The sequence below is a fragment of the Scyliorhinus torazame genome, chromosome 16 (genome assembly GCF_047496885.1).
Source record: "Scyliorhinus torazame isolate Kashiwa2021f chromosome 16, sScyTor2.1, whole genome shotgun sequence".
Classification (NCBI taxonomy): Eukaryota; Metazoa; Chordata; class Chondrichthyes; order Carcharhiniformes; family Scyliorhinidae; genus Scyliorhinus; species Scyliorhinus torazame.
This window is the reverse complement of record NC_092722.1, coordinates 167,350,380-167,367,269: the sequence shown is the minus strand read 5'-3', so window position 1 is coordinate 167,367,269 and position 16,890 is coordinate 167,350,380. Positions and strand designations below refer to the sequence as shown.

Here is a 16,890-nt window from a genome sequence, read left to right as displayed (position 1 = left end):
GGTGTAAAAAACTTGCCTCATATCTCCTCTAACTTGTCCCTCGCACTTTAAACCTATGCCCCCTAGTAATTGATCCCTCTACCCTCGGAAAAAGTCTCTGATTATCCACCGTCTATGCCCCTCATAATTTTGTAGACCTCTATCAGGTCGCCCCTCAACCTCCATGGTTCCAGTGAGACATTGAGCTTATTTGCTGAGAAAGTTGTGCTTGGATAAAGATCATACCTGGCAGAGGATTGTTCCAACGCGTATAGAAAACAGATTGATCTGGTGGCAATCAATTGTAAATGGCCTGTTACTAAACTGATAAACTGTTGCCTGCCACCATCCATCGGTACCATCATGGAAATTCAGGCATGAGCAGGACACTACATTTAAATGGAAATCAAAAAATAACCTCTCATGTCCGTTTCCTACTAATATCACATTAGACCATTCTACTGCACTGCTATGGTGATAATCTAATAACCAAGTCCTTTCTGCAATAACTATGGCTGCTGATGCAGTAATTTACAAGTAGGAAATCAGTAATGGCAATGTGTTGCAATTGCCTCTAATGGACGCATTATCTGAAGTTTGATTTTAATTTTAAAATAACAATTTCCTGAATTTCATATTATACCTGCAATCACATTTGTTACCTATCAATCACAGGCAAATATTCACTGCCAGGGGCATTGCTGCAATACATTTTGCTCTCCTTATCTAAAGAATAATGTTCTTGCTATAGAGGGAGTGCAGTAAAAGTTTAGCAAGCTGATTCCTGGGATGGCAGGACTGACATATAAAGGAGAGATTGAGTCAAGTTAGGATTATATTCGTTGGGAGTTTAGAAGAATGAGGGGAAATCTCATAGAAACCTATAACATTCTAACAGGACTAGACAGGATAAATGCAGGAAGGACGTTCCCATTGGCGGGGGAGTACTAAACCAGTGGTCACAGTCTAAGGATACGGGGTAAACCATTTAGGTCTGAGATGATGAGAAATTCCTTCACCCAGAGGGTGGTGAGCCTGTGGAATTCACTACTACAGAAATCAGTTGAGGCCAAAGCATTGTATGTTTTGAAGGAATTAGATACAGCTCTATGGGCTCAAGCGATCAAAGGATATGGGGGGAAAGCAGAAAAACAGGTTACTATGTTGGATGACCATAATGAATGGTAGAGCAGGCTCGAAATGGCCTACTTCTGGTCCTATTTTTCTATATTTCCATGTTAAACCTGTGGAGCAAAGCATCCACTCATTATGGAATCCATTCAATTTCCGTCCCACTGAAATTGATGGCAAAGGTGGTCATTTCGGAGGTAAACAAACCAGATGGTTTAGTTTCCAACATGGCATGCAACTTCCCAGGAATGTTTGAATATTGATAATTTGATTAGGTTAAACTGCTCCATTTGCATCCATGTAAAACAGTTAATCAAATGCACGATGATATTGAAACACAGCCAAGATTCGCAACCTGCTGTCATGTTAAGTAGTAGCCATCATTGTTGCCAAATTCCCTGGTTTGGCATGTCCTGTTAAAGACGAGCAGAATTGGGAAGGGGGGGGGGGTGTAATATTTCAATCATGATTTGAAGCTCAAACAATATGTCAGGCATTAGAAATTTAATCGTGTTTTAATCAATAAATATAAGTCCAATAGTTCCAACGTGTATTCAACTAGTAATTAGCTCTCGTTCAAAGTACAATCCTCCAGATAGCAAAGTGGATATGCAGCGAGCAGCACACTGGGGGTTGTTCAACAACAATGAACCACCTGGGCGGTACTGTAGAACTGATCATCTCAAACAAAGAGATGGGGTGGCATGGTGGCACAGTGGTTAGCACTGCTCACTCACAGCACCAGCAGGTTCCCAGATTCAATTCTGGCCTTGAGTGACTGTCTGTGTGGCGTTTGCACAATTCTCCCCGTGACCGCGTGGGTTCCCTCCGGATGCTCCGGTTTCCTCCCACAGTCCAACGAGATGCAGGTTAGATGGATTGGCCATGATAAAATTGCTAAATTGCCCCATGGTATCCAAAGATGTGTAGGTTAGATAGGGTTACGGGAATAGGGCAGGTGAGTGGGCCTAGGTAGTGTGCTCTTTCGAAGGGTCGGTGCAGATGTGATGGACTAAATGGCACAGTCGGGATTTCTATGATTCTTCTGTGAAAGCTTGGAGGTGCTGGACTTGTGTTCAGCACTGAGCCTCAACGGTGTTAAATAAAGCACAATTTTAGAAACAGCAACAGCAAGAGAGTCACCATGGAGATATCCATACATACATATCAAAGTAAATGTGAAGACAATTTACCACAAGTAAAATCTCCTCCAAATGCCGCGGGGCAAACACAGTGATAGTTTTCAAAGTCTTCGGAGATGCAAGTGCCTCCATACTGACATGGCTGTGAATCACAGGGATCTATTAAGGGTTTTAGATGAACATCATTAAGATTTTCACTGATACTGCAATATTAACATTAAAATGATCTATTTGAAAATAACAGCTAATTGTACAAGCCCACTAGAAATAAAAGGTATCATAAAACATGTAACATTTTGTTTTACATAATAAATACGTGTTCATTTCTTTTCAGGCACATCACACCATGTGTCACATTTAGCTATAGGCAGCTTTTTTTTGCAATTTATCAACCTCCCATTTCTTGAAAGAATCATTCAAACAAAAGCTATTCACCAACTGCACAGAAAATTGCTCCCACTGACTGAAAATACACCAGCGCTTGAGTCGGAATATTCATAGCCTATAACTTAAGGTTTCTGAGCAATCTTAATAATAGTAAATTAGACATTTATTCCTGATTCTAATCTGCTGCCTGAGGAGCAACTAACCATTGATTGACCTTACAATGTACAGTTAACTTTGATTGACTTGATCCCTCTTCTTTGCTTAAAAGTAGTTAGTCTTTGTAGATGCAGATGCAATTCAGAGGTAGAATAATACATTGTACATTGCATGGTGTCCTTATAAAATAATAAGTCATTCAATATACCTTGTGTATTACCTAAAGGTCTGCTGGTGTAGGTAAAGATCTCTAATCCCAATTTAAGAGTCTCTGATTTTTTTGGGGGCCCCTTTTCAAATTTTATTTTAACACTGTTCTCGATTATACTGATTGAGTCTCATGGCTTTAAAAGCTTCTCAAACAGCTGACTGTCAGCAATGCTATAGGAGTTATAATAACAATTAATAAAAATATCTTCCGACAATCGTCTTTTGTTATCACACATTATCACACTTAAATTAATTTAAAGGAAAGTGTTTCAACTTAAACAACAAAATTGACCATATGACCAGGTTACTGCATGGGGAATGATTATTTCCGTAATACATACCTGGACAGGTTGTTCTGTAGCATCGAGCAAGATGTGTCTTATAAACCCGCTTCCAACTGAAACAAAGAAATTTAGGTGAGCAATTATTAAGTTATTTTTATGCATACAATGTACAATATTATGGAATATTGCCTAAAGTTTACTACCTACATTATAATTTAAAGTCACCTCCAATGCAGTATAACTTAATTCCCTTACCTTTACCAAATCCATTCTGGATTTTGCAACAAAAACATTTCCCACTATGTTATTCATCAATGGGGGAATGCAATGTTATCCTGATGAATGAATTAAGATAGCAAATAGTCTTCCTCCTCCACAAATATCTGGTGAGCTTTTGATTTTTTTAAAAATAAACTATCTGCGAGATAGTGCATCTATGGTATTCTCCAGATACAATGACCTGGACTTTGCAGGGGTAACTATGGGGAAACTGTCAGAGTTTATCAATATTGCACCTCTCAAACAGACGGCAATTCCTGGAGATCACACATGCACAGTCAAACTTGGAAATCCAGAAATTGTTGTCTATGATTTTATGCTTCTGTAATGGGGACATTGTGAAGACCCACAGATTGCAACCAGTTAGGAATCACTGAAATTATGAGAACTTCCCCTTTTACATCATTAGTCTCCCTGTGAAACTTCTTGAAAAAGGTCATACTTTATTAAAGGAGGTATAACTGAGCATTTCACCCTTTGTTTTAAATTAATCCGTTGTTGAACAGCCTCACAGGCCCTGAAAAACAAATTATATATTTGTGGAATGTTCAATTTCTCCATTCTGTTAAAAGAATTAGAAATACTTTTAAAACAATTACTTTTTTAAAAGAGTATGATATTTTAGCTTTGACCATAGTCCCATGCGCATGTCGCAATCATTATTGTGCTTTCTGTAAAGTGATACTAAAACCTGAAGGATGATCAGTGCTTGCAATGTCGTGGATTGCTCACTGTGAGAATGTTTCTATGTGACAGCAGCTTATCCTGCTTGATGACATCACTGGATGCCTGGACTTGGTGCTAGAATCAAACTAACATCAGGGAAAGGGGAATCCATACCACTGAGTAGCTAAATGAATGTGGGCATCTTTCTTCGAGGCGAGTGCCATCACTTCATTGCTGTCTGCAAAATCTATGTCAGCAACGTTTTTGGCATATTGTCAAACAGAACTTGCCTTTAAAATGCTATTGATCGCGTTCATGATTATCCCATGATCCTCTCATTGTTCAGTAATTTGATCTTGAATTACAGATTCTAAGAGCTTACCCATGGCTTAGACTTAGACTAGCAGTAATAGCTCCCCAATGTACTATGCTGCCCCTTCATTATATTCTCTCCCCTCCAGGTCCTACCATCTATCTAAGGAGGACTGTAAAATTCTGGTAAGACTCTCTTTGCTTCCTCTCTCATTTGTTCAACTATTTAGGGTGTCTACCATAAAGATCTGTGACTTACCCATCTCAATTTCTGATAACTAATTCCTCTTCCACAGGCTTTTTGAACAAACACTCAACAATCTCCTCTCACAATGGTCAGATTTGATGACAGTATCCATTGATCATTTTGCAAACTAAGATCAATCTCAGCCTTTAGAAGAGGCTGCGCTCAATGCTTTGCAGCTCTTATTTTCTGGTCATTGTTTCACTACAGGAAAATGTTACGAACCTGTAATGAGGGCACAGCGTTGAGAAAGGCCCACCATATCCACTTGACCCCTTCCAACACATGAAGTTTCCTTTAAATTCCTTCACTGTTTCTAGTGACTTACGTTGACAGACGTGGGTTTCAAGTTTACAAGCTGAAAGGAACCGCATTGCAATGTTTTAATTGTGCTTCCGCAAACAATTTGCAAATATTTGCAGATTTGCTGTTTTTTTTATTTCAAGGAAATGCACACGTTAAAAGAGTGGGAAACATTCTGCTGAAAATGTTTCCCCAAGCTTTCCTTCCCCATCAATGAGCCTGACTAGCTCATGCTTCATTTATTAAAATATCATGGTTGGTACTGTTAATTAGATGTTAATTATTTTAATTGTGCAAAGGTAGTGGCTATTAACTTGGAAGTCAGTTCTATCCCTATAAATAGAGTCAGACTAAAAGTGTGGATGTTGAACTAGGAGGTGTAGTCCAAAGATGTGCAGGTTAAATGGATTGGCTATGCTAAATTGCCCTTAGTGTCCAAAAAAGATTAGGTGGGGTTACGGGGATAGGGTGGAGGTATTGGCTTAGATAGTGTGCTCTTTCCAAGGGCCGGTGCAGACTCGATGGGCCAAATGGCTTCCTTCTGCACTGTAAATTCCATGATTCTATGCTTGTAATGTGTAACCGTAAATAAATATACAAGTGTGTAAAGATTGACTCCTTTTTTCTTCTTCACCAACTGGTTTTCTAGAACAGAACAGGTAGGGATCATTTTCCCAAATAGCACTAGGGATTTAAGCGTGATTTAGATCTGAATTTGTATTTGAAAAGTAATTCATCAAAAGTCAGCACCTAATGTTAGTCTGATGATGGGCAGATTCAAAATTCATGCAGGCTGATTCAATTATAGTACTTAATGGGTGGGCAATGGGTGAAATGAACACACTATCTGCCCGATGGCACTGGAGAGAGGCCTGAACCATCTTGATTGTTCATTTTGTTCAGTGAGGAACAAGTGTTCCATGGGGCTTGATGACCTGTGTCCACATTGGAGAGATGGGAAATTCAGCAGCTGCTTAGGTGTAGGTGAGTCAATCTTCAGCATAAAGGGTTGGCTAGGAGACAATCCTGGGGACAAGTAGCTGAGCAGCCAGCAATGGTGGAGAGATTTTAGTATGGCCAGACTTGTATTTGGGCTCCTCCTAGAACCACAAAAGGTAGTGGCAACACATTGCTTGCCCATTTTCAGAGCTATCCCCACTGTTAACTGAAAATTGCACCTATGTCCTACAGACAATGGAGAATGCCAATTTAAGTATTTAAATAAGGTCTGATTCAGGCACAAAAAAATAGCTGCCCTTATTAAGGATAGTATATATAGCACTGAGTATAGCCTGTGTTCTGAAGGCAAGAAAGTGTGTCAACTTTATGTAAAATACAATGGTAATATAAATCCATGGGGTTTTACAACTGCATGTTGACACTGAAAAATGTTGGATGCATTGCAACACCATTAGCTGTGGGTTCCCCTCCAAGTGATACACCATCCTGATTTGGAACAATATTATCAGTCCTTCACTGGCACTGGTTTAAAAACCAGGAACTCCCTCCCTATCAGCACTGTGGGTGTTCCTGCAACACATGGGCTTCAACAGCTCAAGAAGGCAACTTACCACCACCTTCATGGGCAATTAGGGATGGGCAATAAATGCTGGCCTAGCCAGCGATGCCTATATCCCACGAATGAATAAAAAAAGTCAAGGTCCAGTGGAAGTAGTGCAGTGGTTAGCACTGTTGCATCACAGCTCCGGGGTCCCAGGTTCAAATCCCAGCTTGGGTCACTGCCTGTGCGGAGTCTGCACATTCTCCCCGTGTCTGCGTGGGTTTCCTCCGGGTGCTCCGGTTTCCTCCCACAAGTCCCGAAAGATGTGCTTGTTAGGTGAATTGGACATTTATGGGCAGCACGGTAGCACACGTGATTAGCACTGTGGCTTCACAGCGCCAGGTCCCAGGCTCGATTCCCTGCTGGGTCACTGCCAGTGTGGAATCTGCACGTTCTCCCTGTGTCTGCGTGGGTTTCCTCCGGGTACTCCGGTTTCCTCCCATAGTCCAAACAGGTTAGGTGGATTGGCCATGCTAAATTGCCTTTAGTGACCAAAAAAAAACCATTAGGAGGGGTTATTGGGTTACGGGGATAGGGTAGAAGTGAGGGAAGTGGGTCGTGCAGACTCAATGGGCCGAACGGCCTCCTTCTGCTCTGTATGTTCTATATGTAATCTATATATTCTGAATTCTCCACCAGAACAGGCGCTGGAGTGTGGCGACAAGGAGCTTTTCACAATAACTTCATTGCAGTGTAATTGTAAGCCTCCTTGTGACAATAAAGATTATTATTAAAGGGTTTTGCAAAAATATCTGCTTATGCCACGGCCCACCCTCGTTTGTTGAGTGTCAATAGGCCAACAGGCAAATGTAAATCACCCCAAGGGTTCCTTTTACCATTGTATTCGTCAAAGTTGACACACTTATCATATGTTTCAGAACACAGGCGATAATATAACTGAAAAGAGAGAAGCTTTTCAACTTGCACTCATCAGGACAAATGCAAGAATTCCAAATTTCAAATGATCAAAACAATTTATACTATTGTAAAGATGGGTGCTAATTGGTTGGAAAGTTGATTCTGATTGGCTGAGACATTGCCAAGGCTTTTGAAAATTCTTTTAAATTACCCAGAAGCATGGGGAGCCTATAGATACATGTATTGAGGATCTTGTCCTGTTAAAATCGCTGGAGTACTGGTATTATACCTAATTTCATAGAATTTACATAGTATTTACAGTGCAGAAGGAGGCCATTCGGCCTATCGAGTCTGCACCGGCTCTTGGAAAGAGCACCCTACCCAAGGTCAACACCTCCACCCTATCCCCATAACCCAGTAACCCCACCCAACACTATGGGCAATTTTGGACACCAAGGGCAATTTATCATGGCCAATCCACCTAACCTGCACATCTTTGGACTGTGGGAGGAAACCGGAGCACCCGGAGGAAACCCACGCAGACATGGGGAGGATGTGCAGACTCCGCACAGACAGTGACCCAAGCTGGAATCGAACCTGGGACCCTGGAGCTGTGAAGCAATTGTGCTATCCACAATGCTACCGTACTGCCCTAATAAGAAAGGAATACAAGAACTTTACAGATGGTGGAAGTTCTAATTGAGAAAACAAGGGACACTTATTTTGTTTTGCTTTTATTATCCATCTTTAAAATTAACTATTGTCTCTTTTTTTTAGAAAGTATTTTATTAAGGCATTTATAATTTTAACATTTTAAACAAAGAGATCCAACAAACACACAAAAACCCACAATAACACAACCATCTCCCCCAAGCATAAACCCTAACTATCATGGTCCATGTAACTACTCCATCTCACGGTTCTCCCTTCATTAGATTTCCGACTCTTATTCGTCACTTCCATGCCTCCCCTTCCCCCCCCGCCCCACTCCCCGCTGACAGTCAATGTTCCTTGAAGAAGTCGATGAACGGCTGCCACCTCAGAGCGAACCCCCTTTTTTTTTTTTATTAAATATTTTATTGAAAATTTTTGGTCAACCAACACAGTACATTGTGCATCCTTTACACAATATTATAACAACACAAATAACAATGACCTATTTTATAAACAAAAAATGAATAAATAATAAATAACAAAAATGAAAACTAGCCCTAATTGGCAACTGCCTTATCACAAGTAACACTCTCCAAAAATATAATTTAACAGTCCAATATATAATTATCTGTAGCAACGACCTATACATACTATACAGTATATATTAACAACCCTGAGAGTCCTTCTGGTTCCTCCTCCCCCCCCCCCCCCGATCCTGGGCTGCTGCTGCTGCCTTCTTTTTCCCATTCCATCTATCTTTCTGCGAGGTATTCGACGAACGGTTGCCACCGCCTGGTGAACCCTTGAGCCGACCCCCTTAGGACGAACTTAATCCGCTCTAGCTTTATAAACCCCGCCATGTCATTTATCCAGGTCTCCACCCCCGGGGGCTTGGCTTCTTTCCACATTAGCAATATCCTGCGCCGGGCTACTAGGGACGCAAAGGCCAAAACATCGGCCTCTCTCGCCTCCTGCACTCCCGGCTCTTGTGCAACCCAAAATATAGCCAACCCCCAGCTTGGTTCGACCCGGACTCCTACTACTTTTGAAAGCACCTTTGCCACCCCCATCCAAAACCCCTGTAGTGCCGGGCATGACCAAAACATATGGGTATGATTCGCTGGGCTTCTCGAGCACCTCGCACACCTATCCTCCACCCCAAAAAATTTACTGAGCCGTGCTCCAGTCATATGTGCCCTGTGTAATACCTTAAACTGAATCAGGCTTAGCCTGGCACACGAGGACGACGAGTTTACCCTGCTTAGGGCATCTGCCCACAGCCCCTCCTCGATCTCCTCCCCCAGCTCTTCTTCCCATTTCCCTTTTAGTTCATCTACCATAGTCTCCCCTTCGTCCCTCATTTCCCTATATATATCTGACACCTTACCATCCCCCACCCATGTCTTTGAGATCACTCTGTCCTGCACCTCTTGTGTCGGGAGCTGCGGGAATTCCCTCACCTGTTGCCTCGCAAAAGCCCTCAGTTGCATATACCTGAATGCATTCCCTTGGGGCAACCCATATTTCTCGGTCAGCGCTCCCAGACTCGCGAACTTCCCATCCACAAACAGATCTTTCAGTTGCGTTATTCCTGCTCTTTGCCACATTCCATATCCCCCATCCATTCCCCCCGGGGCAAGCCTATGGTTGTTTCTTATCGGGGACCCCCCCAAGGCTCCAGTCTTTCCCCTATGCCGTCTCCACTGTCCCCAAATCTTCAGTGTAGCCACCACCACCGGGCTTGTGGTGTAGTTCCTCGGTGAGAACGGCAATGGGGCTGTCACCATAGCCTGTAGGCTAGTCCCCCTACAGGACGCCCTCTCTAATCTCTTCCACGCCGCTCCCTCCTCCTCTCCCATCCACTTACTCACCATTGAAATATTAGCGGCCCAATAATACTCACTTAGGCTCGGTAGTGCCAGCCCCCCCCTATCCCTGCTACGCTGTAAGAATCCCTTCCTCACTCTCGGGGTCTTCCCGGCCCACACAAAACCCATGATGCTCTTTTCAATCCTTTTAAAAAAAGCCTTCGTGATCACCACCGGGAGGCACTGAAACACAAAGAGGAATCTCGGGAGGACCACCATCTTAACCGCCTGCACCCTCCCTGCCATTGACAGGGATACCATATCCCATCTCTTGAAATCCTCCTCCATCTGTTCCACCAACCGCGTTAAATTTAACCTATGCAATGTGCCCCAATTCTTAGCTATCTGGATCCCCAGGTAACGAAAGTCCCTTGTTACCTTCCTCAACGGTAGGTCCTCTATTTCTCTACTCTGCTCCCCTGGATGCACCACAAACAACTCACTTTTCCCCATGTTCAATTTATACCCTGAAAAATCCCCAAACTCCCCAAGTATCCGCATTATTTCTGGCATCCCCTCCGCCGGGTCCGCCGCGTATAGTAGCAAATCGTCCCCATACAAAGATACCCGGTGCTCTTCTCCTCCCCTAAGTACTCCCCTCCACTTCTTGGAACCCCTCAACGCTATCGCCAGGGGCTCAATCGCCAGTGCAAACAATAATGGGGACAGAGGGCATCCCTGCCTTGTCCCTCTATGGAGCCGAAAATATGCAGATCCCCGTCCATTCGTGACCACGCTCACCACTGGGGCCCTATACAACAGCTGCACCCATCTAACATACCCCTCTCCAAAACCAAATCTCCTCAACACCTCCCACAAATAATCCCACTCCACTCTATCAAATGCTTTCTCGGCATCCATCGCCACTACTATCTCCGTTTCTCCCTCTGGTGGGGCCATCATCATTACCCCTAACAACCTCCGTATATTCGTGTTCAGCTGTCTCCCCTTCACAAACCCAGTTTGGTCCTCGTGGACCACCCCCGGGACACATTCCTCTATTCTCATTGCCATTACCTTGGCCAGGACCTTGGCATCTACATTTAGGAGGGAAATAGGTCTATAGGACCCGCATTGTAGCGGGTCCTTTTCCTTCTTTAAGAGAAGCGATATCGTTGCTTCAGACATAGTCGGGGGCAGTTGTCCCCTTTCCTTTGCCTCATTAAAGGTCCTCGTCAGTACCGGGGCGAGCAAGTCCACATATTTTCTATAGAATTCGACTGGGAATCCATCCGGTCCCGGGGCCTTTCCCGCCTGCATGCTCCTAATTCCTTTCACCACTTCTTCTCCCTCGATCTGTGCTCCCAGTCCCACCCTTTACTGCTCTTCTACCTTGGGAAATTCCAGCTGATCCAAGAAGCTCATCATTCTCTCCCTCCCATCCGGGGGTTGAGCTTCATATAATTTTTTATAAAATGTCTTGAACACTCCATTCACTCTCTCCGCTCCCCGCTCCATCTCTCCTTCCTCATCCCTCACTCCCCCTATTTCCCTCGCTGCTCCCCTTTTCCTCAATTGGTGTGCCAGCAACCTGCTCGCCTTCTCCCCATATTCGTACTGTACACCCTGTGCCTTCCTCCATTGTGCCTCTGCAGTGCCTGTAGTCAGCAAGTCAAATTCTACATGTAGCCTTTGCCTTTCCCTGTACAGTCCCTCCTCCGGTGCTTCCGCATATTGTCTGTCCACCCTCAAAAGTTCTTGCAGCAACCGCTCCCGTTCCTTACTCTCCCGCTTCCCTTTATGTGCCCTTATTGATATCAGCTCCCCTCTAACCACCGCCTTCAACGCCTCCCAGACCACTCCCACCTGGACCTCCCCATTATCATTGAGTTCCAAGTACTTTTCAATGCACCCCCTCACCCTTAAACATCTGCCATTAGTCCCATGTCCATTCTCCAGGGTGGGCGCCCTCCTGTTTCCTCCCCTATCTCCAAGTCCACCCAGTGTGGAGCGTGATCCGAAATGGCTATAGCCATATACTCCGTTCCCCTCACCTTCGGGATCAATGCCCTACCCAGCACAAAAAAGTCTATTCGCGAGTAGACTTTATGGACATAGGAGAAAAACGAGAACTCCTTACTCCTAGGTCTGCTAAATCTCCACGGGTCTACACCTCCCATCTGCTCCATAAAATCTTTAAGTACCTTGGCTGCTGCCGGCCTCCTTCCAGTCCTGGACTTCGACCTATCCAGCCCTGGTTCCAACACCGTATTAAAATCTCCCCCCATTATCAGCTTTCCCATCTCTAGGTCCGGAATGCGTCCTAGCATCCGCCTCATAAAATTGGCATCATCCCAGTTCGGGGCATATACGTTTACCAAAACCACCGTCTCCCTCTGTAGTTTGCCACTCACCATCACGTATCTGCCCCCGTTATCCGCCACTATAGTCTTTGCCTCGAACATTACCCGCTTCCCCACTAATATAGCCACCCCCCTGTTTTTCGCATCTAGCCCCGAATGGAACACCTGCCCCACCCATCCTTTGCGTAGCCTAACCTGGTCTATCAGTTTCAGGTGCGTTTCCTGTAACATAACCACATCTGCCTTAAGTTTCTTAAGGTGTGCGAGTACCCGTGCCCTCTTTATCGGCCCGTTCAGCCCTCTCACGTTCCACGTGATCAGCCGAGTTGGGGGGCTTCCTACCCCCCCCCCCCCCCCCTTGTCGATTAGCCATCACCTTTTTCCAGCTCCTCACCCGGTTCCCACGCAGCTGTATCTCCCCCAGGCGGTGCCCCCCCGCCCATCCTCTCCCATACCAGCTCCCCTCTCTCCCCAGCAGCAGCAACCCAGTAATTCCCCCCTCCCACCCCCCCCGCTAGATCCCCCGCTAGCGTAATTACTCCCCCCATGTTGCTCCCAGAAGTCAGCAAACTCTGGCTGACCTCGGCTTCCCCCAGTGACCTCGGCTCGCACCGTGCGACGCCCCCTCCTTCCTGCTTCTCTATTCCCGCCATGATTATCATAGCGCGGGAACGAAGCCCGCGCTTCTCCCTTGGCCCCGCCCCCAATGGCCAACGCCCCATCTCCTCCACCTCCCCTCCTCCCCCCATCACCACCTGTGGGAGAGAGAAAAGTTACCACATCGCAGGATTAGTACATAAAACCCCTCTTTGCCCCCCACATTCGCCCCACCACTTTGTTCGAACGTTCTTTTTAATAACCCGCTCATTCCAGTTTTTCTTCCACAATAAAAGTCCACGCTTCATCCGCCGTCTCAAAGTAGTGGTGCCTCCCTCGATATGTGACCCACAGTCTTGCCGGTTGCAGCATTCCAAATTTTATCTTCTTTTTATGAAGCACCGCCTTGGCCCGATTAAAGCTCGCCCTCCTTCTCGCCACCTCCGCACTCCAGTCTTGATAAACGCGGATCACCGCGTTCTCCCATTTACTGCTCCGAGTTTTCTTCGCCCATCTAAGGACCATTTCTCTATCCTTAAAACGGAGGAATCTCACCACTATGGCTCTGGGAATTTCTCCTGCTCTCGGTCCTCGCGCCATCACTCGGTATGCTCCCTCCACCTCCAACGGACCCGCCGGGGCCTCCGCTCCCATTAACGAGTGCAGCATCGTGCTCACATATGCCCCGACGTCCGCTCCCTCCACACCTTCAGGAAGACCAAGAATCCTCAGGTTGTTCCTCCTTGCGTTGTTTTCCAGTGCCTCCAACCTTTCCACACATCGTTTCTGATGTGCCTCCTGCGTCTCCGTCTTCACCACCAGGCCCTGTATGTCGTCCTCATTCTCGGCTGCCTTTGCCTTCACGACCCAAAGCTCCCGCTCCTGGGTCTTTTGTTCCTCCTTTAGCCCTTCGATCGCCTGTAGTATCGGGGCCAACAGCTCTTTCTTCATTTCCTTTTTGATCTCTTCCACACAGCATTTCAAGAACTCTTGTTGTTCAGGGCCCCATGTTAAACTGCCACCTTCCGACTCCATCTTGGTTTTTGCTTGCCTTCCTTGCCGCTGTTCTAAAGGATCCACTGCAATCTGGCCACTTTCTCCTCCTTTTTCCATCCGTATCCCGGGGGGATTCCCTTCTGGTTTACCGCACAGTGTTTTTAGCCGTCAAAATTGCCGTTGGGGCTCCTATCAAGAGCCCAAAAGTCCGTTTCACAGGAAGCTGCCGAAACGTGCGACTCAGCTGGTCATCGCCGCACCCGGAAGTCCTAGAGCGAACCCCTTAAGGTGAACTTAATTTTCTCCAATTTAAGGAACGCTGCCATATCGCTGACCCAAACCCCCGACTTTGGGAGGCACCGAGTCGCTCCATCCCAACAGAATCCGTCTCCGGGTCACCAGGGAGGCAATGGCCAAAATGTCAGCCTCTTCACCTACCCCCCCTCCTCCCCCCGGGCTCCCGGATCTTCCGACACTCCAAATAATGCCACCTCTGGATTTGGAGTCACCCTCCTTTCCAGGACCTCTGACATGACATCGGAAAATCCCTGCCAAAATCCCCTCAGCCTCCGACACGCCCAAAACATATGCACATGGTTCGCAGGACCACCCCCACAGCGTCCACACCTGTCCTCCATCTCTTCATCCAGGCCACAGTCATATGAGCCCTGTGGACCACCTTGAACTGGACCAGGCTAAGCCTGGCACACAACGAGGATGCATTGACTCTCCTCAGGGCTTTCTCCACTAACTCGACTTCCAGCTCCCATCCCAACTCTTCCACCCACTTCCTCTTCACCTCCCCGATTGTAACTCCTTCCCACTCCATCAGTTTCTTATATATTTCCCAGATCATCCCCTCCCCAACCCCTGTTTGTGACATCACATTATCCAATAGCCCCCTAGGGACCTGCCTCCGGACAAAATCCCACACTTATAAGTACCGAAACCCACTCCCCCTGGCAACTCAAACTCCTCCTCTCGTTCCTCCAAACTCGGGAAACCCTCCTGAATGAAAAGATCTCCAAATCTCTCGATCCCTGCCCGCTGCCAGCTCCTAAATCCCCCGTCTAGCCCCCCCGGAGCGAACCGGTGGTTGTCACAGATCGGTGACCACACTGTCCCATGTGCTGCCTCCATTGTCCCCACACCCTCAGAACTGCCACTACCACTGGGCTTGTGGCGTACTGAGCCGGCAAGAATGGCATAGGTGCTATTAACAAAGCATTCAGACTCGTGCTCTTACAAGATGCTGCTTCTACCCGCTCCCACACCGACCCCTCCCCCACTACCCACTTCCTAACCATAACTATTGTCTTTCAACATGACAGTTAAGACATGACAACCTAGGATAAAGATTTAATTTGAACATGTAGTGCTTAAACAACATTCTCAAGCCAAAACATTCCTGACTGCAGGTCAATTCTATCAATTGATTGCAACGTTAACCAATAAAAGACACATTTTATGTTAAGGCAGTGTGTGGATTACCTGGAGGAATAGCAGAGCAGACATCGGAGCTGGTGAGTGTGCTGTAGAGACCATTGACGGCATCATCAAAATGCTCTGCGAACAGGACATGGTTCTCCGTGGGTTCACTGGCCAGCTTGTACAGTTCATCCCATCTTCCCAGGATCAAGGGTTAGAGCAAAGCACAAATGGACAAAAACACACATTGAAGCTCGTCCAATGTTTATTGACTACAACGTAACAAATCTACAATGTATAATTTTAACAACCCATGTACATTCTGCTTATTTTGCCAGATTATTTGACAGGTAAATCCATTCTCAAACAAAATGATGGGAAAAAACTGTAACACCATAAAGACATAGGAGCAGAATTAGGCAATTCTGCCCATCGGGTCTGCTCCGTCATTCAATCATGGCTGATATTTTTCTCATCCCCATTCTCCTGCCTTCTCCCCATAAACTGTGATCCTCTTATTAATCAAGAACCTATCTATCTCTGTCTTAAGGACACTCAGTGATTTGGCCTCCAAAGCCTTCTGCGGCAAAGAGTTCCACAGATTCACATACCTAATCTTCTCCAAATACAGAAAAGACACTGGGCGGGATTTTCCCGATGGGCAGCTAAGTGCCGCATGCGCAGTTGGGCCGGCGCCAACTAGCCTGTGGGCCTTCTTCCCCGCGGCGGCCCCGACGCCAAATGACGGAGAGCTACAGGAGCCAGCGCAGACGAAAGGAGGCCGGGCCCCGATCGCAGGCCAGGCCACTAAGGAGGCCCCCTCCGGGGTCGGACAACTCCTCTCCCCCCCCCCTCCCCATCCCACAGGCCACACCCGGACCCTTCAACGCCAAGGTCCTGCCGGTACAGAGGATGTTAGAATGGCGCCAGCGGGACTCGGCTTTTTGTTGACGGCCGCCCGGGCCGGAGAGTTGGCGCATACCCCGACCGGCGCCGCGTCGACCACGCCAGCCCCGATTCTCCGCATTGTGGAGAATTGCGTCCCGGCAGGGGCGGCGTGGGGCGATTTGCGTGGCGCCGCGCCGATTCTCCGACCCGGCCGGGGGGGGGGGGTCAGAAAATTCCGCCCATTAAGTCTTCCATGCAAGATGGAGCGGTGGGTGGCTTGGGGGACCTCCAGGTTAATAGAATCTGCCTGTGGGCTATTAATAAAGCAAATGTATTAACATCTGCCTTAATCTTCATGAAACTAGCCAGTTCGGATGGGACTCCAAATATAGCTATTAATGGACAAGGCTGCAAGCCAATATCTAGGGCTTTGGAGAGAGGGTCAAAGAAGGATGACCAGATACCAGCAAGCTTTGGGCATGGACCAGAACATATGGGTATGGTCTGCATGTGCTACTGAGCACCTGTCGTATTTGTTGTTTGTGTTGGAAATAATCTTACTAATTCTGGCCTTGGTGAAGTGAATTCAGAAGTGAAGTGGATTAAGCTTAACCGAGCACAGGAGGATGAGGATTTGAGCCTAA

At 46.4% G+C, this 16,890-nt stretch overlaps 1 protein-coding gene across 2 annotated transcripts in view; it reads right to left on the bottom strand.

The window, feature by feature from the left end:
• The window catches only part of vwa2 (von Willebrand factor A domain containing 2), a 100,638-nt gene that overhangs the window by 29,703 nt on the left and 54,045 nt on the right, over positions 1 to 16,890 (bottom strand). For both annotated transcript variants that reach the window (XM_072479446.1, XM_072479447.1), the window contains 4 exons: positions 15,422 to 15,555; positions 5,016 to 5,148; positions 3,347 to 3,402; positions 2,304 to 2,411 (listed from right to left, as the gene is read on the bottom strand). In XM_072479446.1, coding sequence (XP_072335547.1) covers positions 2,304 to 2,411; positions 3,347 to 3,402; positions 5,016 to 5,148; positions 15,422 to 15,555 — 431 coding nt within the window. The remainder of the gene's footprint in view (positions 1 to 2,303; positions 2,412 to 3,346; positions 3,403 to 5,015; positions 5,149 to 15,421; positions 15,556 to 16,890) is intronic.